At 43.1% G+C, this 25,709-nt stretch overlaps 1 protein-coding gene across 34 annotated transcripts in view; it reads right to left on the minus strand.

The window, feature by feature from the left end:
* Positions 1-25,709, minus strand: part of cadpsa (Ca2+-dependent activator protein for secretion a) — an 88,491-nt gene that overhangs the window by 53,658 nt on the left and 9,124 nt on the right. For all 34 annotated transcript variants that reach the window (XM_028998838.1, XM_028998834.1, XM_028998836.1 and 31 more), the window contains exons 3-6: positions 20,827-20,940; positions 16,376-16,708; positions 1,855-1,935; positions 545-778 (exon numbers count right to left, since the gene is read on the minus strand). In XM_028998838.1, coding sequence (XP_028854671.1) covers positions 545-778; positions 1,855-1,935; positions 16,376-16,708; positions 20,827-20,940 — 762 coding nt within the window. The remainder of the gene's footprint in view (positions 1-544; positions 779-1,854; positions 1,936-16,375; positions 16,709-20,826; positions 20,941-25,709) is intronic.

Consider the following 25,709-nt stretch of genomic DNA (forward strand, 5'->3'; position numbering starts at 1 on the left):
GAGAAGGGAGTGGGCTCTTCAAACAGAACATTAATCACGTCTCTCTCCCAGGACCGGCCTTGGCGTGTAGCAGCTGACGCGTGTTTAAAGATGCATGGCGTTTTCATTATTCCGCCACGGCACGAGCGCTCCACAGTCTGGCTGCTGCAATGTTTTGTGTGCTATGACTTTGCTGTGATGAATAGAAAGTGATCCAGGGTGGATTAATCAATAAAAAAAGCCAAATGCAACCTGACTGACCCTTTAAAATTAAAAATGTGCAGTCCTCAGATTATATAAAGATTGTTATTGCTTCATAAATGTCCTTTAGAATCTCGCAGTTTTAATCATGTTCTAATCTGGCACTGTAAAGCTCTGACAAGCCTTATTGTACACCATTTTGATCTAGAACCAATACAGAGAGACGAGCCGACACCCTGGAGTAATGTTTGAATTTGGCGAGTATCACAATAGCGGCTTGAAAAATGAAAATCTAGAGAAAATACACATCTAACTATTATATCAGAAGACCAGGAAATTTCAGATGACCATAAGAGCACTTTACCTCCAGTGTGAAGGACAGGACAACGTCAGACTTGGAGAGCTGGTTCTCGTCCTCCTGGCCCATGTCGATGATGGAGGTGTTGTGGCCCCTCTTCAGCTTCTGCAGTTTGAACTCGCCACCCTTGGACACAGGCATGCTCTCCAGGTTGGCCATGAGCAGGTTCACTGACGACTTCAGCTCCTCGATGTACATGGCCTCCATGTCTCTCGACACAAATTTTGGAAACCTGCCTCCCTTTAACCACACAAACACACACTGAGGTAAAGGAACTGCACCCTCTCTCACACACACAAAGAGTATTTAAGCCGTTCATCCTAATTTGAACAAAACTATTACTAATATTCACATAGAATGTTATAACAACATTAAAATGATATTACACTAAACGCAATATAGAGTTAAGTCAGTATACAATTGCATTCTGTTTCTAATTCATAGAAAGCTAGGACGATCGAAGCTATACTATGGTTTCAATCAGACCTGTATCAGATGTTTTGGTTAGTTTTTCAGAAAGTTCCTCTACATTTACTTGTATGGCATTTATCAGACACCCTCATCCAGAGCACCTTACAGTCAGTAGTTACAGGGAGAGACCTCCTGGAGACACTGACTTGTGTCTTCAGTATCCTGCTCAGGGACACAATGGTAGTAAGTGGAGTTTAAGTGGTGCTGATAATGCCAAGGTCACAAGTTCAATCCCCATACTGTCGGGCAGTGGTGGCCTAGTGGTTAAGGGAGTGGCCCCATAATCAGACGGTTGCCGGTTCAAATCCCGATCTGCCAAGGTGCCACTGAGGTGCCACTGAGCAAAGCACCGTCCCCACACACTGCTCCCCGGGCACCTGTCATGGATGCTCACTAAGGGTGATGGTTAAATGCAGAGGACACATTTCACTGTGTGCACCGTGTGCTGTGCTGCTGTGTATCACAATGATAACGACAATCACTTCACTTTAAACTTTGTGGTCTTCTGGTTCATAGATAAGTCTCTTAGCTACTAGGATACTACCACCCTACCATCCTTTAAATACAAAAAATGCAATTAAACATTTTGGGAATGGATGAAGGCATGCAGTGCGAGGATCACAATGGAATATTTTTTTGAGAATGTGTATTGTAAAACTGTATACAAACTGTACAAAGTAAAAATGACTGAAACACGTAATTAACATAACCAAGACTTGCTCTAATGCTATGTTATCTTGTGTTATGTAATGGCCTTTATGCAGCGTGCATCAGGGATTTCTCCGTGAATTCTGCTGCTCCTGCTTCCTGACTCCGTGAAGGACAGGGTGCTGACGGAGAGTTACCCTCGCGATCTGATCAGCCATCTGAAGGCGTCCGTCCAACTCTCTCCGGATCTGCGCCGCCTGCTCATCAGGGTTGTCAAGCTGAGGGAAAGACACATACATTCAGCTGCCAGCTGTCACTTCTGCATTTACACGTGACCGTTTATCTGACGCTCTTATCCAGAGTCGATCCCGCTCCATAATTACATTCCTATATAATATTCCTGAAGGGACACGGGGGCACAGGGGTAGCAGCAGTTGAAACAGTGGGTCAGACTGTTGAGTTCACAACGTACCATTTCACCCATATTTCTGGAAAATTCCAGAAACCTACATGTAGGTTCTGTGGTGAAATAGTTCATAGGTCATCTTTTATCCATCTGTTCCTAAGCAACATTATTCAGGCAGCACCTGGTCATGTGACCTGGTGATCATAAACAATACAAGAAGACCGAATTATATTTTTGTACGATATTGTTACACCCAGGACTCCTCTCGGCATGGCGATATGGATCTGTATCAACCTCAGAGCATTACGCTTTCACAGATGTGTACTTTGATAATCAGGGAAAAAAAATCAGGAGAGGAGGCAATTGCAGAAAGTGTCTGACAGTGAATAACCTTTAATTCAATGGGGCTTCCACAGAAAGTGTGCAAATGTCAGTCTCGCAACAGAGGGGATTCTGTGAGTCATAGGAACCTGAGAGAATTCTCACGTTCCCTGCGTTTATCCGGATTGAGCTAAATTTGACTTTTAGAGTTCGATTCACCTGCAGTGCATTTAGTGTTCTGGGTCTTAGGCAAAGTGTTGGTAGAAATCTCAATTATCAGTTCTCATCTGTCACAATGGGAAGAAGCCACAGACTTTCCAGCCCCAGGAAAACCAATTACAAATGAAAAAGTAACTCAACCCGGTGAAGAGCAATCTGTCATTGTCTACCCATGTGTCAAGCACCATTAAAGCCCCTGCAGGACGTATGTGGTATGTTATTACAGCATTTTGCACTGAGGGGTGGTGGGCATGAGCTCAATCTCATTGTACTCATGGTACTAAGTAGGTCTCATCTGTCCTCCTACCACTGCTATGCTGACAACACCCAACTCATCTTCTCTTTTCCTCCCTCTGATGTACATTCCACTCCCAAAATCTCTGCACGTCTAATGGATCTTTAATTTTCGATGGCAACCCATCATCTAATATTCAATCCCACCCAAACTAACTAATATTAATTCCAGCAAATTCTTCACCCCATCAGGATCTTGGTATCTACCTGAACAACTCTCATATCTCTCCTTCTGCAACTGTATGCAACCTTGGAGATGGACAACCAACTCTCCTTCTCGAGAGTCACATATCACCTATCCAGCGATGCCTTCTCCTCAATATCAGATGGCTCCATCTTCATCTTTCAACACAGATACTCTTTCAATCCCTAGTCATCTCACGACTTCTAGCAGGTCTACCTCTGAATGCCATCCAACCTCTACAACTAATACCAGCATGACTGGTTTTCAAAATTTCCCAAATTCTCCCAGACCATCCAACTGCTATGTTCCCTCCACTGGCTCCCAGTAGCTGCCTGCATCAGATTTAAAATACTGATGCTGGCCTACAAAGCCAAACATGGGGTAGCACCATTCTACCTCACAGGCCTTATTTTACCTCGCATTGCACCTCCAGTACTGCTCACCTGGTCCCTCCACCGCTGAAGGTATGAGGAAGACACTCATCCAGACTTTTCTCTGTCTTTGCCCTAGGTGGTGAAATGAAGTTCCCCTCGAGGTCAGAACAGCACAGCCGAGTATTTTCAAACGGCAGCTTAAGACCTTCCTCTTTAGAGAATACTTAGACTAATACTTGTGACTTGTAACTAGACTTATGCAAGAATATTCATAGTTTGCATCCTAGTGAACCAGAACTAACTTCTTTATTGATGGCAACATGAAAGCACTTTGCAAGTCACTCTGGATAAGGGCATGAGCCAAATTCCACAAATGTAAATGTAAATATGATTGTGCAATGACAATTAAGTTTTTTTAACTAAACTTATGTGTGCATGTGTGTTATTCGGCTACGAGCATCTCCTTGATCTACAGTGGAGAGCCCAGCTCCTATTGAGCAGCAACTGAGACCTAATCTAATTCAAAGCTTGTTAGAGGCATCATTAGGGGCCTTAATCGGACAGAGTGGAATAATTAAGGGGACATACAGAAGGCGTGGGTCGGCAATGATATCGCTGCTTTGCTGGCAACTTCCACGGCACAGGCTTAGAGGGAGCGCAAGGCCTCCCTCAGAGAAGCAGACGTACCAGATGAACTGCCATACCATGGCTATTTTACTGCATCTCGTATCTCCGCCCATTCCTCAGTGGACTGTTGTTCATCAGGTGTTGTGTCTGTTCCCAACACAGCGTTCACACTGACACAGGGCATTAGTACTTTTACACACACAACAGCAGATCAAAAATATCCAGCCAGCAGCCGTCATGCAAGGACATGGAGATAATGAGCACAGACTATATATGCGACAGTTTCTAGCCATACCCTTAGCCCTTTATCTGGGAAACAGACTCTCCAAAAGTTAGATCAGTACCATTTGCTGATGTGAAAAAGGCAGTTTGAAATACTTGAAATACTAGGCCTTATCAGGGCTCTTAGTTTTGTAACTCAAAATCATTTACAAATTACAATGCTCCCCTGGATTTATTGGTGGCTTTTTGAAACGTCCATGATGGTGCCCAAAGCACAAATGTGGCTTTTCAAAAGGTAACCAATCAAATGTCTCCAAAGGTTACAGCCAATCACACCAACTGAAGTTCAAGAGTTTCCTTTAATGTTGACAACACCAGTGTTCGGTTGGCCATGCATTTGGGTGGCATCAAATAAGTGCTGCATGCAAACGATAATTTCTTCCAAAATCCGGATGAGCTGTAAACATCAACGAGCGTAAAATAGCATCAACACTGTCAGATCAGACGGTGACAGTAACTAGAATTTTTATGCTGCCACCAGAAAATCAACAACCAATGTCATTATGGTATTATCAATCATTTTCGATTATATAAGATGATTTTCCACACCCTGATGGATCATGTTGGTTCACATTAGCCCGTCACAATTACAATAGGCATGAACAGAAGTTTAACAAACAGCCAGAAAGAACAGCATTATGTGATGCTAATTTGCACTTCAAAATGATCCTCTCTGGCAGACTATTTCACATGACGGTGACATCCTTTGCGTTTTCAGTGTCGCCGGCACCACCTGGGAGGCTGGCACTTGTGTCACGGCCAGTCAGCACCATAGTTGGGCATCTCACCATCTGCACGGGCACAGGGCCCTGCGTGTCCCCCTTCCTGACACCAGCTGTCCTCCTCAACACCAACCGACTAGCAAACACCTATTTAGGCCCTCCCCGCAGACTCCAGCCGCGTACGCACCGCGTGAACGTCCGTGTGTAGGCGGTGGATCAGGTGGACGGTGCCTTGGAGCGTACAGTGTTGGCGCGATTAAATAAACGACAAGAAGCCACTCGTCCATCTTGCACCCTGGGTCCAGGACTCGCTGTTTTGTCACGATCGCTCAGCCTCCTCCTGCAACAAGCGCTCCACCGGGGGATCTTTTCATACCCGACGCATCCCGCCCGGGAGCTGAGAAATTAATGTGCCGGGCGGCGGATCATAAACAACTGAGAGGAAAAGGGCAGCCATTAAAGGCGCACCACCTCTGCTCCCCATCAACCTTCCCCAGACTTCCGCTGTCCCCCTGCTCGCTCCTGCTCCTCCATCAACCTCTATCTTCCTCCCAAAGTCACTACCGCACCGCACCGTACTTCCTGCTCCCATCTTCATTAATGATTCACCATTACTAATTTTCATTTACGGAAAAGGTTTCTGTCCGCCTTGCTGAGGACCAGAGCAAAAATAGCACAAGAATATCAATTACACAATGTAATTCATGTTTAAAAAAATACTACAGCTCTTAATTGATAAAAAAAATGTAACAAATGAATCGCACATGAATTAATCATGGTTACTTCCAGTTAGTTATAAAGACTTTACTAGTTATAAAAAAACAGGACAATTTCTATCCGATATACCCCCTTTAGAGAGAAGCATTCTCTTGTGGACGAGGCCTAAAGCTGGCTGTAATATTTAAAACCATTTGTGAGACAAGTGTGTGAAAGAGACTCAGGCCACCATGTGCCACCGAATTGAATTGTCGGTCCGTTGCTTCGCATTGTTTGAGGTTACAAACGTTTTGTACTTTTCATTAATGGAGAAAGCACCAGCCAGTCTAATCAATTTATGCAAATTTCCCAGAGAAAATAGCAGTCACATTTATGCCAATTACATAGCATAGCGGTGGTAGTAGCCTAGTGGACGACATCTTCAGAAACACTGATAGAAGCGAAGAAATAACCGCCGTCTATTGTAGAAGAGGAAATAACATCCCACCCAGCCCTTTTAGTTGGATGTGTATTTATATCCGCTTTCCCAGAAGATGAGTTCTAAAAGGGGGAGGAGCCTATAGGCATGATTGACATCTCTCATGCTCTCCACAGGCTGCATGATTTAGACCCCCTCCTGTGAGTACATCATAAACCCAAGTTCAAAATTGAACAAAAAAAATATGTGACTATTACTATTAGTTTCTAAATATTTAATTTTTTAATATTTTTTTTCTGAAGAATTGTTTGATTTTTACATCTCTCACTGTAGAAAGGTTTTCAGTTCAGCATGCAGGGGTTAAAACCAAGCAGCGGTGTCGCTCAGCAGAGCGAAGGAAATGCTGCAGACTCGCCATGGCTCATCTCCAGAGGAGACGATACAGATGCTACGGCCTTCTCGCAGCACGTCTCTCTATCTGGCTTCCTGTCACGGAACCACATGCTGTGCACTCACACAGCATCCGCCTGCCCAGGGAGACGGACGGAGCATTCACAGACGAGACGGACAGTGGCCACTTCTCAGGCTGAATAACAGCAGGGAACAGCGGGCCCTTTCCTTTCTCTAATCAGATTTCACGTAAGAAAGGCCAACAGGAATTTGATTAATTCAAATCTGGCTAATGAAAGAAGCTGTCGCGTCTCGCCTCGGCAGCATCACAGTGACAGGTGAGGCTGAGGAGAGAAGTCCACCACTAACGCTGCCAGAGGTATGATAAGACAATCCCTGTCAAATTGGCATGAAACAAGTCAGCTATTTCCTAAAGAGAACAAATAAAGTATGAGATAAGTGAGAGCATGCATTTAGCAGTTGCCAACACAACTTCACCCTGATCGACTGTCATGTCGAATTTCAAATGGTAGGAATCTGAAGTACTTTCAACTTGTGGTGTCATTTTTGATGTAAAAAAAAAACTTTCAGTGCCTTTAGTTTCCTGCAGAACTAACCACTGGCCAACAAGTGATTAAATGATAGTCAGGGTGTCGAACGTTTCAACATGGAGTGACGCACCACACTGGAGCAGATCAGTCATGTGACCTGAGGGTGGTATTAGGAGCGAGACTGGTTGGATGGTAGTGAAATATCACTTTTGCATGTCTTTAAAACTTGAGAGCCCTGTATACATATATCAATTTCAAATATAAATCAAATTCAAATATAAATCACCCCCCCATGTGTTGCTTCCATTCTTGAAAGCCTTAGTTATCTCAAAAGCAAAAAAAGTGATAACTTCCTTTATTCCTCTCTGATTTATTTTTTGCCACATTGCCCACGCAAATCTGTTAAGGTTCTTATTAATGAAGGGTCTTTCAATTCTCGGCATGCTGGAGGAAAGCTTGTTTTTTAAAGTCTGCCGAATTTCAAGCTAGAGGTTCTTGCGTGGCTGCCAGTTCTTGTCCCTCCATCACAGAGTCGTTCAGCTTTTACTTCATTAGCGTCGGCTCCACTGCTCCACAGGAGCGTGCAGGCCCCGCCCTCTTTAACCTCCACCTTCTCCGCACCTGACCTTTTTGCACGCAGAGAGAGAAAAGGCGGGGAGTCCTCCTCGGTCAACCAGTCACCGCTCGGCAATCGGAGGCGGGCAAGGTGCACAGATTAGACCCGCGCTGCCCTGCGCAGGGCGGTTAGTGATCGAGAGGCTGGGGCCGTTAAATATTTACAGCGTTTTGAGGAGGAGTGTCTGCAGGGAGGGAGGAAACACAATGCGTAATTGGCGTGGGCATAGCACCGCCATAGCACCGCCGAGATGCGCTGCCTCCAGCAAGGTACGGCCCCAAAATACAGGTTTGCAAATGAGCGCCTAGGAGCTGGTAAAAGCCGAGTTTTTTTTACCACGGCTACAATTTTAAGAGACCAACAGGAGGCAGTTTCACAAGCCTTTCTGGGGCAGAGAAAAAAAAAATTGATCTGTAAAACACCGTGAGTCAGCAATGGGCTTGATCAGCTGTCATTTCTGGCAAGCGGTCCTCCCAGCTCGCTCCGAGAAAAGACTCAATTACTCCCTCCCTCCCGGCAACGGGAGCAACGTTTGATTGCCTTGTGGCTCTGGGGCGAATCGATGAGCCGAGAGATCGGTAATGCCAAATTATCAGCGGCGCGCCTGGAGGTGGAGGAGGGAGACAGAAGGAGCCTGTTCTACCAGGAGCTATCCTTACTTTTTCACAATCCTGGGATAATAGAAATAGGCTTCTTCGCATAAATAATGCATGCAAGGATCCGTCCGCAAAGTCATTTTTAGTAGCTTGTGTTAGATGATGGGGCAGAAGGGCTCGAGGCTAGAGCAACCCTGCCCCTTCCTTCATCCATGTCTATTCCATAGACTTTTCCTCCCTTCAGCTTTTTCTCGCTTCTACTGCACAGGCACACATAGACCGACGTCAGCTTGTGGCACGGGAAAGGCTTCTCAACTGCACCTTTGCAAAGAAAATCTTCCCTCAATGAACACAAGCACAAGAAGAGCCAACAAGCAGTGTGGTGACCAATAAGCATGGAATGTCAGCAACAGCCACGATCATTCAGTATAGGCTTTGCAACATTGGAAGGAAACAAGTTCAACTACTTCCCTGAAAACTGCTACCTACAGTACCGGACTCTGGGATGTTCATCGGCAGTCAGGTTCTAAAGTGATTGGGAGAGAGTGAATATCTCTTTGCTTGATTCCTTTTACTCTCCTTTCTCTTTTGCATTGATTCATCTGAAGTCTACATAAACAACTCACAGCCATAGGGCCATGTGGGGCACTGTCTGGAGCAAAAAGCTATTTAAAACCCTCTATTTAAAAACCTCCTTCACCTTGTTCATTCTTTGCATTTATTGGCCAAGTTTGTGAGCGAACTCATACAAGGAATTTGATTCCGGTCAAAGGAGTCTCTCAAGCGCAAAAAAACAAGTAAAAAACAACAACAATACACAATATAGTCTAAGGCCACATCCACACATGAACACTTTTCTCTAAAACGGGCGAGTTAACCTTGATGTGGCCAGATCAAAAATTCTCATGTAGACAGGGCCTAAATGCTAGAACGAGGCTGCTCTTACTCTCTGGCACCATACAATGGAGATGGTGCCGAAGATCCCACCTTAAATGGTGGGTGATATACAGTACTGGCCAAAGGTTTGGACACACCTTCTCATTTTCCGTTTTCTTTAATTTCATGACCATTTACATTAGTAGATTCTCACTGAAGGCATCAAAACTATGAATGAACACATGTGGAATTATGTATTTAACAAAAAGTGGAGACCTGGCCTTCACAGTCACCGGACCTGAACCCAATCCAGATGGTTTGGGGTGAGCTGGACCAACAAGTGCTAAACATCTCTGGGAACTCCTTCAAGACTGTTGGAGAACCATTTCAGGTGACGACCTCTTGGCGAGCTCATCGAGAGAATACCAAGAGTGTGCAAAGCAGGAATCAGAGCAAAGAAACATGAATATAAAACATGTTTTTAGTTATTTCACCTTTTTTTGTTAAGTACATAACTCCACATGTGTTCATTCATAGTTTTGATACCTTCAGTGAGAATCTACCAACGTAAATGGTCATGAAAACACATTGAATGAGACGGTGTGTTTTGGCCTGTACTGTATGTCCGATATGTATGCATCTGGTGCTGGGCCCCTCTGACAAATTTTAAAAGTCAACGTGGGCCCTGAGCTTAAACGTTTGCCCACCCTTGCACTAGGCCAACACTAAACCAGTTCAACCTCTAGCCATCCTAGGTATAATTCTCCAATAACCACATTCCTCAAAAGACACAGTTTCTGATCTTTGGAATGTCTGAGGTCTCTAAATTCTCAAGTTCATGTTCAGGAGGAAGACATGCTCTTTGCAGGCAGCTCTGGATAAAACCCCTAGAATGAATATACATGAATGTAAATGTGACACCTGACATAGACAGGACTACAAAGTAGCGGCTTTGGATTGAGCAGCACTAATGCCCAGGTTCCCTGAAGTCTGGATCCGTAGCGCTAATCAAACCGAGAGCTGCTGCACGGTTTCAGACGGCTTCCGCCTCCTCACCCGATTACTGTCAGCTTCGTTCCGCAGATAAATGCACGCCCCCCCCCACCATCCGAATGGCCAGCTCGCACGGTAATTGCAGCGCTACTGTATTTTACAGTCCATGTATTGTGAAGCGCTGGGCCCTAGGACAGGGGCATTAGCATAAAAAACAATGGCAGGCTGCACTGCATGAAATGGTCAGTGGATGAGCTGTAGAGCTGTGAGGCATGTTGCCCGATTAGCTCTATCCACTAATGCCACATACGCCACGTCAGCCACCAGAACATTTCAAGTGCACCTGTCCAAATCAGGGAACTTTTTCTGCACACTCTTGGCTTGTCTCCACTATCTTAGGTTAGACAACGGGGACGGTTTCCAACAGTCCTGAATACTTATGCTAACCAATTTCAGATTCATCAAAACAGATTCATCAAACAGTTCTCCTGCTACAGAAATACTAAATATGTTTCTTACATTGGATTCTTCAAAATGGCCCCCAACTTACCACATGCCACATAATAACCTGCTTCATGCAATCGTTATGGCCGACACTCACTTACTACTTTTGGCCAGATTGTGTATATATATACACAGTATATATATTTCCGCACTGATTCACGGTCCCAAAGTAAAACTGTCACAACCCTAGCACTCAGCACCCGTGGGAGGACACGCTACAAATTATTGCGGTCTAATCATTGTAAGTAGGAGACCACATTACATATCTGTACCACGTGGAAGGTCTGTACCACGCCCATCTATTAATGATGCCTTGGGCAAATTGTCAGTGCAATGTGGAAAGAATATTAAATATCCCTACACACTTGATGTACATTTACATTTACAGAATTTATCAGACGCCCTTATCCAGAGCGGCTTACAATCAGTAGTTATAGGGACAGTCCCCCCCTGTAATTTAGGGTTAAGTGTCTTGCTCAGGGACACAATGGTAGGAAGTGGGATTTGAACCTGTGTCTTCTGGTTCATAGGTCCCAATAGGTCCCTGGTATATATGGTATATGTTACCCACTAGACTACTACCATCCCTACCATCCCAGATGTATTGTTGGCTCTCTCACAGTTCATGTGTTAAAAATGTATGAAATTACCACTACCACACCACTCAAATAGATGAAATTACCAAAGCTTGGTAGAGTTTGTAGAGAACTGGATGCCACCTGTGAGCCGTGGAGCTGAGCGCTGCAGCCTAATATAAGTCTAATACAAGCTGAAATGCCATTTTGTGAAAAATGCATTCAGCGTATCCTGGGAGCGACCTGCAGACGGGAAGCTCAGGGTGTTGAAAAGGCGAGTGTGTTTACTGTCTCCATGGCAGCACCACACAAGCAGACAAAGAGTGTAGGCTTTGGTTAGTGATAGTGGTGGCGGAGGACGGTGTCCTTTCAGGGAAAGCGGAATGGTTTGACCACCTATTGCTTGCACAATGATATTTGACTGAGCGCATTGAGGCTTATAACTATGTAGTCTTTCATCATAACAGCAAATTAAAAATGGCTAATGAAGACAGGTTTTCTGTAGATTATGAAAAGAATTCATACATCCAACTGTCTTTCGGGAACAGAGCCCCTGGTCCAACAAAGATGTCTTGCCCAGGTACACAGTGACGAGATAGACACTATATTGCCACAAATTCTAGACAAGTTCCTCCACACCAAATTCACACATCCATGTCCTTATGGACCTTGCATGGGTGTGCAATCATGTTGGAACAGGAAGGGGCCATCCCCAAACTGTACAACAATGTCTTGGTGTCAGGAAACACACACACACACACACACACACACACACACAACGTGACATGATGAGGGATTTACTTAGAACAATAACACACAAAAAAACAAACTTTCAATGACCTGACAAAGGCCTTAACACAAGAGGGCAGTATATATACACAACATCATATGCAAACAGTCAGGTAATCAGGGGCAAACTTGTAGACTGCATGACACCCTGGCCCGGAACACAGACCAGGATACCCTCACACGGCCGGAACCATTCATAATTCTTTTCACCAAGAGGCCAAGCACTGTTCTCCTGGCATCCACCAAACCCATACTCCTCCATCGGATTGGTGAATCAGGGGTTTATGGATGGTAGTAGCCTAGTGTAAAACACACTTGCCTATGAACCAGAAGACCACAAGGTCCCATGTTCAAATGCCGCTTACTACCATTGTGACACTTAACCCTAAGTGTCTCCAGGGGGACTGTCCCTGTAACTACTGATTGTAAATTGCTCTGGATAAGGGTAAATATGCTCTGGTATATATGCTCTTATTGCACTTGAAGACCTTAGAAATAAAATGTAAATATGCTCTGGTATATATGCTCTTATTGCACTTGAAGACCTTAGAAATAAATTGTGCTTTTCATTGCAACATTTTCTACTGTTTTTAGTCAGGAAAAGATGGTAAACATGAGACACAGGGTGAGGGCGTGTCTGCACAGGAGAGGAGCATCTTCTCTCCTCATCACAACAGGTTCTACCAGGTTTCCCATATCAGAGCATCTTATATAGGGGCAGTGGTGGGCAGTGGTGGCCTAGCGGGGCAGTGGTGGCCTAGCGATTAAGGAAGCGGCCCCGTAATCAGAATGTTGCCGGTACGAATCCCAATCTGCCAAAGTGCCACTGAGGTGCCACTGAATAAAGCACCGTCCCCACATGATAAAAAGCAGCGGACATATTATGTTGTGTCACCGTGTGCTGTGCTGCAGTGTTTCACCATGACAATCACTTCACTTTTTACTTATGTCTCTCATCGACTCAAAGTAAGCGGATCCTTTTCTACCTTTGACTGCCCCGTGTGTTTCGTATCGTATGTCATCCGGTGGAGAAAACCGGTGGAGACTTACCCAACTCTTTGCACCGTACCGCAATTAGCTTGTTCGTCCCCCTCCTTCATTTGCTCATTATTTTTCGTCTTGCCCTCGGGTCGTGGCAACTGTTCTGACCAAACCTAGTCAGTAACAGTGTTAAGACACACCCATGGGATGCCGCCTACACAAAACAAATGCATCCTGTGGAAATGGTCAAAATCCAATTTGTGGCTGTTGCTCACTCATCACTGAGTGATTCTCCCAACTGTGGAACTGTGGAAGTCTCCTGCAGCACCAAGATTTCAAACCAGACTGAATGAAATCATTTGCTCAGTTCAGATGGGAAGAATTCTTGATGCGCAAGAGAAATTTCACTCTCTTGGGGACCCATTGCTCGATGAGTTACATACTTATATGGCAACACTGGTATTATTTATAATTTATCAGTTAATTTGTCTTTATCTCCTGTTGGCTCTATAGTGATCCTAAATATTGATACTTTTAATACCAGTTGGTATCAGTATTGGATTCAATACTAGCACAATCGACATTTTCACTCCTCTTTATCTGTACCTCATTCCAACTGAAAGTAAACGAGCGGGTAGAAATACTGCTCCGCACACATCAACGTGACTCAGTGATGCACAAACCCTGCCCTCCAGCAGCTCAGTACACAAGACAAACACCCAACCCCCCGGAAAATCTCATACTGCTGCAGGACATACAGTTATTACTTCGACTTTCCAACCACATTTAGATTTTGTATGAAGTATCAGCATCGGATCGGTATCGTCGATACCCACCTGAATTTGACCTGAATTTTACTATCAGATTGAAAAAAGGGAGCTTGATCAGCCATGGCCTAGTGTCTGCAGTCAGGAACCTCAGCGTGGCTTCGCTCATTTTTCCCCATGTCATTTGCAGCTTTGGCTTCGAGGTCATGACTGATGTTGTGAAGATTGCCGCTTGGGGGGAGGGGGCATGGGCGACATGGAAGGAGGTAAAGGGCGGTGGGCCGACTAGAATGGACACCCTTGCAGCAGGAGGCATCATTAAAGGTTTCGCACCCAGGCAGGGGGTGGAGATCACCCTCTCTTTACAACAGAGACACAAAAGCCACCGTCCTCGCCATCTTCGTTTCCTTCAGTGGTCTGCCCTTTAATCATGACCCTGTGTGCTCCAGACCCAGAAACTTTAATGACCGATCAGGACACAAACCCAAAATGCACTTGTTACATCAAAATGACGAAACACAAGGACTGCACGGGAAACTATTTTAGGTTCAAATTAGTCACATCATCCAATACCATTAGTCTACACACTGCAAATGTTTCATAAATCCCATTAGCCAGGAAAAAAGAAAGTCCAGGAGCCATTTATTATTAGCTTGAAAAGGTCCTATGACCCTAATCAGCAATCAGCAAGCATGCATGTCTGTTAATCAGACTAAACAAAAGCACAATGTGCTCGGCAGCCCTCCACCATCAAAGCAGCTTAATCAGAGGACACCGGCACCACAGAATGTCATTTGGGGGAGAAACCTCCCGCTATAAACACTCGCCGGCATGTAAACATATTTAGCCTCAGGCTTCAGATGGCGCACAGACAATTTGGGCATGAACGTTGCACACTACTTCGCCTTGCTGTCTGTTGCTGTGGAAACCAAATTATTGGCATTAGAAGTGAAGCCACTAATGGAAATATAATCGGAATGGTACGCCGCTTGGTTTCTAATCCAATGGGAACAACGTAGGCAAGAGATAGTAAGTGGGATCGGAACCTGGGTCTTCTGGTTCATAGGCGAGTGCGTTACCCACTGGGCTACTAGCAGCCTTGATGTACGCTGATAGAGTGGGAAGTACAGTACACAGCGCCAACCATGATGTGTTTATAAAGCATATGACCATAAAAGCAGAATAGCTTGCCTTGAAAAAATAACCTGCAGGCATGCCTCTAAGCGTGATTACCGAATCCAATGACAAACTTTTGACGACCTTTAACTAATGGACATCATCCTGGAATAACATAAATGATTTAATGGCATTTGTTTATTGTTGTTTTTTTACTAATAGGGGCATGATTGACAGCTCTCACACACCCTACTTCCTCATTCTGGACAAGGTGTTGTGCAGTGTCCATCTCCTCCCTTTCTGCTCTGTTTCCCTCTGTTCTATACACTCATAATAATGTCAGTGGATGTCACAAACATGACCACGCCCACATACCAACACCAACATTCACACCATCAGCACTTTAATTCAGGTATTCTGATTAACCAATGAATGTGACACCCCATGGCCTACATCTTACAGCCCAATACATCACCTGTAACCATCATGTAACCATGTAACCATGAACCCCACAGAAGCAATGCAGGGTTCACCTGCATATAGGAAGCTTCTTCATATCGTATCTTAGCCACCAGCTTGTAACAACAGGACGTTGTGTGAATAGGGGCTTATGTACATTAAATGCCTCAAACCCAGCTGCCTATTCAACTACCTCCAGCACGTACCTCCAGCATCGCACTTTCGAAACCCATGTGGACTGGAGGAACTATAAAAATAATTACCACATTCCATGCAGCATGTTTCCATTTCGGGACTGAATCAACTGAAATCCCACTCCATTGTTCTATTCTCCTTCAAGCGTGCCTCGCCGCCCACTCCATCCATCTGAGAACGGTAACACTCTCCTTCTGACATTTATTCAGATCCCTGAACTGTAGCACATTGGAAGCCTTCAACCAACCTGCTTTCAGACAGGTGGTGATTATAAATGTATCCGCTAAGGTTTCCCCTTAATGATCCGAGGAATAATCCTTCAGAGGATATCCCAAATTTCTTCTGTTCTTTCTTCCAGAAAGCCAATTCTTTGGACATATTCCGAACTACATTTTCAGCATTTTAATTTAATCAGTCTTCTGCAGGGACCAATAAAATTCATAATAAAACATTAAACAGTGACTTGGACATTTGCGGACCTGTAGAACATTTCATCATGCAGAGAATGAAGCAGATTTGCAGAGAATGAACCCTCATTTTCCATTTTTTGTTGTTTGCACAGTAATTCTGCAAAAAATCCTGAGTCTGCAAGGGGTGGAGATTATTTGGAAATAGCTTGAATTAGGAATGAAGGTTCAGCTTCTCAATAGTTTCATTACAGTATTTTTTGGTGCCTTGACCCCAATGAAGCAAGAGTGGTGATGAAAAGGCCAGAAAGAAAAAGTCTGTGGGTTACAGACTCTCACCTGGCAGGCGTTGTAGAGCAGCTGGTGCTCAAACTTCTTGATGCCGAGGATCTGCTGGAACATCTCGTACAGCTGGTCCTTGCTGAGGATGAGCTCGGAGGCGGCGCTGGCTGTCAATCGCTGCTGGTGCTTGCGTGGGTCCTCCTCGCCCCGGTAGATGGTGTCGAACTTGGCCATCCACGAGCTCAGCACGGTCTCTTTGCTCAGGCCATCGATCTCGGGAAGACTGCGCACACGTTTCTCAATGTGCTTCTTGAAAACGTCCCGGGAGTCGCTTGCAGAAAAGCCCCCACTCTGCACCATCCTGGAGACCCGGTCGCTCTTTAGGAAAACCTGCACATCATAATTTAAAATAGATTTATCATATTTATTACAGGTCACAATCATCACTGTCTTTCCTTTATTACTTTGCTGCTTTAAAAATGTACATATCACAATAAATTAGCACACATATACAGGGAGTGCAGAATTATTAGGCAAGTTGTATTTTTGAGGAATAATTTTATTATTGTACAACAACCTCAATGAACCCAAAAAACTCATTAATATCAAAGCTGAATGTTTTTGGAAGTAATTTTTATTTTTAGCTATTTTAGGGGGATATCTGTGTGTGCAGGTGACTATTACTGTGCATAATTATTAGGCAACTTAACAAAAAACAAATATATACCCAGTTCAATTATTTATTTTTACCAGTGAAACCAATATAACATCTCCACATTCACAAATATACATTTCTGACATTCAAAAACAAATCAGCGACCAATATAGCCACCTTTCTTTGCAAGGACAGTCAAAAACCTGCCATCCATGGATTCTGTCAGTGTTTTGATCTGTTCACCATCAACACTGCGTGCAGCAGCAACCACAGCCTCCCAGACACTGTTCAGAGAGGTGTACTGTTTTCCCTCCTTGTAAATCTCACATTTGATGATGGACCACAGGTTCTCAATGGGGTTCAGATGAGGTGAACAAGGAGGCCATGTCATTACTTTTTCTTCTTTTATACCCTTTCTTGCCAGCCACGCTGTGGAGTACTTGGACGCGTGTGATGGAGCATTGTCCTCCATGAGAATCATGTTTTTCTTGAAGGATGCAGACTTCTTCCTGTACCACTGCTTGAAGAAGGTGTCTTCCAGAAACTGGCAGTAGGACTGGGAGTTGAGCTTGACTCCATCCTCAACCCGAAAAGGCCCCACAAGCTCATCTTTGATGATACCAGCCCAAACCAGTACTCCACCTCCACCTTGCTGGCGTCTGAGTCGGACTGGAGCTCTCTGCCCTTTACCAATCCAGCCACGGCCCATCCATCTGGCCCATCAAGACTCACTCTCATTTCATCAGTCCATAAAACCTTAGAAAAATCAGTCTTGAGATATTTCTTGGCCCAGTCTTGACATTTCAGCTTGTGTGTCTTGTTCAGTGGTGGTCGTCTTTCAGCCTTTCTTACCTTGGCCATGTCTCTGAGTATTGCACACCTTGTTCTTTTGGGCACTCTAGTGATGTTGCAGCTCTGAAATATGGCCAAACTGGTGGCAAGTGGCATCTTGGCAGCTGCACGCTTGACTTTTCTCAGTTCATGGGCAGTTATTTTGCGCCTTGTTTTTTCCAAACACTTCTTGTGACCCTGTTGACTATTTTGAATGAAACGCTTGATTGTTCGGTGATCACGCTTCAGAAGCTTTGCAATTTTAAGAGTGCTGCATCCCTCTGCAAGATATTTCACTATTTTTGACTTTTCTGAGCCTGTCAAGTCCTTCTTTTGACCCATTTTGCCAAAGGAAAGGAAGTTGCCTAATAATTATGCACACCTGATATAGGGTGTTGATGTCATTAGACCACACCCCTTCTCATTACAGAGATGCACATCACCTAATATGCTTAATTGGTAGTAGGCTTTCGAGCCTATACAGCTTGGAGTAAGACAACATGCATGAAGAGGATGATGTGGACAAAATACTCATTTGCCTAATAATTCTGCACTCCCTGTAGTGTAACTGTAATTTTGATCTGCGATCATTTTTTTTTATTTTGCAGCTGATGTTTTAAAAATCTTTAAGTTCAATTGTTTTTTAATCATAATTTGTCTGCAGCTCATTTCCTGTAACAAACATCTTACGTTTCAGTAGTTACAGGGACAGTCCCCCCATGGAGCAACTTAGGGTTAAGTGTCTTGCTCAGGGACACGATGGTAGTAAGTGGGATTTGAACCTGGGTCTTCTGGTTCATAGGCGAGTGTGTAACCCACTAGGCTCTGACCACTACCATATTACTATTAATAGACAAAGTATCTTTTTATAGGTCTGTGTTTTCGTGTAGATGAACACAACCACTTGAATAAACCTTGTCTGTGATAGGAGCTTAAATAATCAGTGTAATTAATTGACATTAATTCAGTTACATAAATGGCTTTAAGAATTCTCCATTCATCTCGGAGCTTGGTGTTATATTGCAATGTCAATATTTTATTACATTTTAGCCTTTATCTGTGTGTATCGCTTCACAGCCCCCTGTTCTTTTCAGAGATTGATGAAAATAAAAGGTCAGTGTTCTATTCTTTTTTTTTTTTTTAATCCTATCCGGCTGGTGGATCTTTCTGCTTGGTCGGAAGCGGATAATTTTTCTCAAGCGATTTTTTTCCTCCCAAAGCAATTTTGTCGCTAGGAAGTGCAGTACGGAAGGCTGGCCATCTGCCCCACTTACACAGGCTGAGGCCCTTCGGCGACACCCGCGTTTCCTTCCATATCACTGAGTGTTTACTACGTGCTGAGACCGAGAACCCTTCACTTCTGCCTGACCGGAGACAGAGATGAATGGACTACACATACGGACTCGGTGCCACTCAGGTAAACCCGTACGGCCTGCAGAGAAGGTTCGGTGAGCCCTAAAGAGCATTAGGGCCTTAATTGAATTGAAAAATCCGGCTTTAGCTCGGTCAAAATAATGCAGAATTTCAGTGATTTGAATCTCGTTGAGCCACTGGACAGATTAGGAGATCCTTCTGACCGTGACTGGCGGTATGGTATTTAGGCGGTGCAAAAAAGAAATAGTTTTCCATACCAGAGGATATCAAATTCGAATCTGTACAAACAGGATCTTCCAATAACCATGCATTTATGAGAAAAAATCTTCACTGAGCATCAAACATGTACGTCTTGAGCCTCCTCTCATCAAACGAGCAAAACGTGTATCTAGACTCTTTTCAGCTCTGGCTCAACAGTGATGGAACGAACTTCCTATTGCCAACAGGACAGCCGATTCCCTTCTTCAAGCAATGATTAAGGACACACTTGTTAAGGAATATCTACTGGATTAAATACTTAACCTCTCCATTGCCAAAAAAAAACTAATTATGTGCATTATCCAGACTATTCTTTTGGTTATGAAAATGTTCTTTGAACCTAAATAAGGGTTGTGATGGTATATGACTTAACTAATAGTATCTGTTAAAAAAAAGATGCTGATTTAAGTCTAGCTGTACAGGACTGAATATCAGATGTGGACTACAACAATGTGTACTGAATCTGTCTGGACAAGAGCGTCTGCTAAATGCCATAAATTTGAATGTAACATGGAGAAAGACACCCTTATAATATGTTTTAATTAAGCCACATGACTTTTGTTCAGTGGGTCTATTTAGAGCACGTCACGCTAATCCATCAGCAGTTGGATCAGTTTTCAAGAGGGACGATGTCTTTCCTCTTCAAAATTCTATTATGCTCAAAATGTCATTACGTTAAGTTATACTAACATTTATTTCTTACTATATTCTATATGCTTATTGTAATCTTATTAGAAATGTCTTTATAATTATCTTATGATATTGTTATTATAATGAAAATAAAACAAATATACATATTTGTTGTTAATCATTATTATTAATAATAAAAATACATGGACCCATGCCCAGAACTCCTGGTTGTTGTTACCCAAGCTTGAATCAAAAATCTCTATTTTCAGTTGAATATGCCTGAATACGGTTCACTACTGTTCTGTCTTAATGGAATAATACTGGTAAATGCTGTAAATGAATAATACAAACAGGCACTGGGACTTTCTAAACCTGTTGTTCATTTTTCTCATTACATGGAAAGCAGTTCCCATGTAAACTCAATACTAATTAATTATGACAAGCATTCTCACAATAGCTACACTGGTGTGTGACTTGTAGCTTGGGGAAGTCCTGTGTTATGCCTGGCAATTGACGTGGTCAAATCCTAATGTCTTGAGGTTAATTTTTTGAGTCCCTTGGGCCCTGAACGGTTGGCATTCTGGACTGCAATCAAGAGACATTTTAACCCCACAGCTTTAATTACAGCACAGCGAGGCAATGACAACAAGCCCATTTTACCCTACATGCCCGTCCGCTTATTAGGTTGTGATTGCTTTCTTGCAATGTCAAGTGCACTTTTCCAAGATAAAAATGGTAGAAAGCTTGAATTATTTATAACCTCGTAATAGCTCTGGACTGCATTGATGAAGGCCTCATCTGCTACAATCTGCGTCTCTCCATTGAGGAAGGCCTGGAAACGCTCCTTCACCGTCTGCAGCTGCAGCTTGCTGATCTGAAAGAGAGGAGAGGAGTCTTTTCAAAGCCCAATAAAATGCACAATATGAAGATGAGCATTACGTCTTATTTTTCGTGACATCTTTTGCAAATTCAAACTCCAGTGGACGATGGGGCTCTACTCGTTTCTGACAGAGGGCAGCTGGGGAGGAGACAGTTGATGAAAAGAGACAGTTCCAGAGCATCTACATCAAAACCACAGGAGACAGGGGCCAGGTTGAACCTTCAAATTAGGCCCAATTATAAGAAAGAAAAAAAATGTGAACTATCCTAGATATCATCCCAGATTGGACCACTACCTCCAGAGCCTCTCAAAAGATAGATAGAAACTTCTCAGTCTTGACCCAAATAGGTGTTTTTGCAATCCTTTCATACAACGTTCATAAATGCTGTTTAAGTACTATTAATTAATCTAATATTTGCTAATTAGTAGAAAAAAGCCTGATAGTCTATCTAACCTAATCTAATAGCTCACTATCCATTGAAGAAGCCTTTTCTTATTTAATAATGTTAACAGTCACAGCAGTTAAATACATTTCATTGTTATAGCATGTTTGAATGTTTATGGGCTGAAATGACCACATATTTGGCAACAATACTTGCACTGCTTTACACATGGAAACAGGGAAGCTGTCAATCATCGCTGCAAATGTACAATTTTATGAAAAACATCAGTAAAGTTCACCTTCTGTATGACAGTTAGTTCCTCCTGAGCAAAGATACAGTAAACTAGCAAACTCGTTTCTGTCTGTTTATTTTGTGAACACAAAGTGCTGTGGGGAAGAAAATAAAGACTAAAGAGTAAAATATCTTGGTAGCGCTGCATTTAGAAATATCTTTATGAAACTGCACTTTTATTAAAGCGGTATACTGTGATACAGCCTCCAAATACAAGCTTGGTCTTTTGCCTGTACTCTCACAACACAAATTATTTAGGAGCCCTGCACCACCCAGGCCAGAGCATGCATGCCAGAGCAGAAATGTATAATTACACATTTTATGTCTCATTCTTGCCTACCCTCTTCTTTGGAATGTCTTTTTTTCATTAAATTTAATGAATCACTAATTCATCTGAAGAGTGAGCATTATTTTCTGCAAACGAGGAAAAAAAGAGCTCAGGAGAGAAAAGTTCAACTTTTCTCTCCTGACCCAGTCGTCCATTCACAAACACACAATAGTGCGCGTTGAGCCATTTTACAATGGGCTTTTCTCTACTGTAATTGTGACGTGCCCAGGGCATGTGCCTTTGATGCGGTATAAAGAACAGACTTCACGAAGTCCTCTCGCTGGCACGGTGAAGGGAACGACCGCTCTGTTACAGTGAGCGCAATTACAGCTAATTGTAGCTAATTGCCAACTGCCTGCAGAGATGCTGCAAAATGTGCTTCTTTTTTTTTTCCTTTTTTGAGGATGAGGGGGCTATTCTTGAGAGAAATTATTGCGGGGGGATTTTTTTTTTTTTTAATAAATGCACTGGAGCTGCAGCTTCTATTCAGTACTAAGAAGTCAAAATATTTATGCTGTGCACCACTGCAGGCAGAGGTATTTGCTTTTTCTTCCTTGAGCACTGGCCGTGTATCATTTCAAATATTTATCATTATAAATATGATACCTCCTCTCAATGCAGAGACGGTATGACAACTACATATGACCTCCAATAGAAATGTTTAAAATATTTTAACAGCCTATGGCATATTTTAATGAGAATTTATGGCGTACAATGACCACCATGAAAATGTGGTGAACTCACCAGTGGGCTGAAACCTGAAAAACCCAACTTATGCCGATGCTGGCTGGCTGCAGTATTATGTCTTACACACCCATCCCCATAACCAACCAGGTTATTTCTTGTTTAGATTTTCTTCTGACTGTAGACACATTTACAACATTAAACAGTCAGAAGCTTTATTGATGTTTATTGATATATTGATATTGATATTGAAAAGTAGCACAATCTATAATGCCAAGGGCCAGACTAACTCAATCCAAAATCGTCCAAAACGCACAAAAACACACACAAAACTGCCCAAACTATCTGACTATGTCATTGTTGTTCTTCCATACCTGTTCTATCGTATATATTATCTATCTACATATCTTATGTCTAACATTCTAAAATATCTAAATATCTAATACAAAACCACCCAATCTGGCAACACTGCATTCAATATCCTGTCTCCTCCATCCTCCTCTGTTTTCCTCTGGTTTCTATTCTCACGAAATGAAACTTTTTTATTCCGCCGTCATTTTATAGATTATAGCAACCTCAGTTATAATCCCCTCAGGACCATATCCACTACCGAACCAAGTTGTTAAGGAATTGACAGCCCTGGGTGGAAGAGGCTGGCTGCAACACATGCAGTGTGAGATGGGTCTACCAAATGAGTAGGTGTAGCTGGCATTGGCTATGAAGTCTACTGTGGTGCTCGAAATCTGACAACTTGGTGGTGGTGGTTTTAATATCTTACAAAAGACTGGAAGGCGATGGAGCGATGACTAAAACACATAAAAGCCATTCAATACTCAAATCTGATGAAAACTACTGTCAACGCAAGTGCACTGATGCTACGGTGAAGGTGCAGTGCACAGAAAATGTCAGTGTCAGAGTAAAACCCTAAGGACTCTGAAAGAGACACCAAAGCAGAATTAATATTCTGCCCATCAAGGCGTATGCTGGGCTCTTTCAAAACATGAAGAACTCAGTCATCCGTGCACAAGACGTGGGCAAGTGTGGAACCTTTAATGACAAATGAATTGCATGAATTGTGGAGAAATGTGATTACTGTGCTGCGATAACCGGTAAGACCAATTTTCCTAGCGAGGTTGGAGTTACTGCCACTGTGAGGGTTTCATTGGTGCAATTCCTTGCCCATGTCAACACAAATCAAATTGAGTGCACACTGAGGGCCAAATTATACTCCATTTGCAGCTAGAAATGTCCTCTTCATAATAATTAAGACATTAGGACAAATGTCCCCTGTACATTCATTATCTCTAAACTCTATGCACATGACGTACATCGTCGGTTTTTCTGTCTACGGCTTATCTAAGCAGGTGAGCCACATTAGGGTAAATGAACTGGAAAAGGCTCATTAAAGCTCAAAAAGAGTCAAGGCCATAAATGCATGAGACACAGACAGAGGGCAGATGAAGGTGTGGTCATTAAAAAAAAACACATACTGGGGGTAATTTGCTGTTGGATTTGTGTACCTGAAATTATTCAGACATCTGCACTTTGCTATAGGTATGCACTTGCATTTAAATTCTCAGCAATCCGAAGTTCTGAAGTTAATCACTGCAGGGAAGAAATCCCTGGCCTTTGATGCCAGGCAACAGTAGAAAACAAGCAGGTGAGGGATTCCCTTGAGGGATTCTCCCACCATCTGGCCACCCTGCTGCCCAAGTGCTCCTCCTGAGAGAGCATGTTGCCGTGGTCACCGCGGTGAACTCCGCAACCTATACGGCTCCTGGATAAGGACAGGTCAGCACTGGATCACCCTGGGTTGTTTAGAGAGTTACATCCATAATATGACAGCATATAGAAATGATTGAGATTATGATGTAGTATTGAACATCCCAAAAAACAAATGCATTTTCTCTTTGTTGACTGCTAATGCCTGCTGATAAAAATGATTTGATTGAGATATACATATTAAACAAAACGTTTTGATAAGGTTATCAATAAATCCTTGACCGGGCAGTTGGTGCCAAAAAAAAATATATACATATATCGCCCAATGTGAAATTTAACGCACAATGTTGGCAAATAATTTGTCCAAGTTTAATTTAATAATACATTATAGAATTACAATGTTGGGCCTTTGCCTATTTACTAGGTATTTTGTCAGGTGCTGGCGCCCTGGTAACTCAGAAGTGGGAAGTTGGAGCTCCTGAACACCTGAAATAAAGCCGATAAACAAACTGACACCAAGGCAGTCCACATACACACAAGGGTTCTAATCACTCCCAGCTTCTGATCATTTGGCATGGGTGATTAGAAACTTTTACATGTGGGTTTTCTCCCTCACACCCTTGTCCTGCATTATTGATGTTGTGCTGCCTTTCAGTCGCCCCGGTGTCTTTGTTTTCCTTTATTAAAATCAACTTCTTTGCACATGTCGAGTGTTTGCGCCTCCATTTACATTTAAGGCATTTGGCAGACGCCCTTATCCAGAGCGACTTACAACATGCTTTCAAGTTACCATCGGTGAAGTGATTTCACCATGGAACGAATGCAAAATGACACTGAATATTAAGTGACAATCCAGAAAAATCTAGAAAATCACATGGTTTGATTTTTAAATAATTCTCTAGAATTGCATGAATTCAGCAAGAATTCTGGTTCTCACAGACCTGTTAAATGTCTTTAAGAAGCCCCCCCATCCATCACTCATTACCTTTCTGAATTGCACCTGTTTCAACTTGATGCCTGTATAAAAGACACCTGTCCACACACTGAATCAATCAGAGTCCAAGCTCTCCACGATACCAAAGAGCTGTCTAAGGACACCAGGGACAAAACTATAGACCGGCACAAGGCTGGGATGGGCTCCAGGCCAATATGTGCAATTGTTGGCACAATTGTTAGAAAGAGGAAGAAAATCAAGATGACTGTCAATCTCCCTGGGGATCCATGCAAGATCTCGTCTCGTGGTGTGTCAGTCGTTATGAGAACAGTGAGGAATCAGCCTAGAACTGCACTTGAGGACCTGGTCAATGACCTGAAGAGAACTGGGTCCACAGCCTCAAAGGTTACCATTAGTAACA

Source organism: Denticeps clupeoides, chromosome 12 (assembly GCF_900700375.1).
Source record: "Denticeps clupeoides chromosome 12, fDenClu1.1, whole genome shotgun sequence".
Classification (NCBI taxonomy): domain Eukaryota; kingdom Metazoa; phylum Chordata; class Actinopteri; order Clupeiformes; family Denticipitidae; genus Denticeps; species Denticeps clupeoides.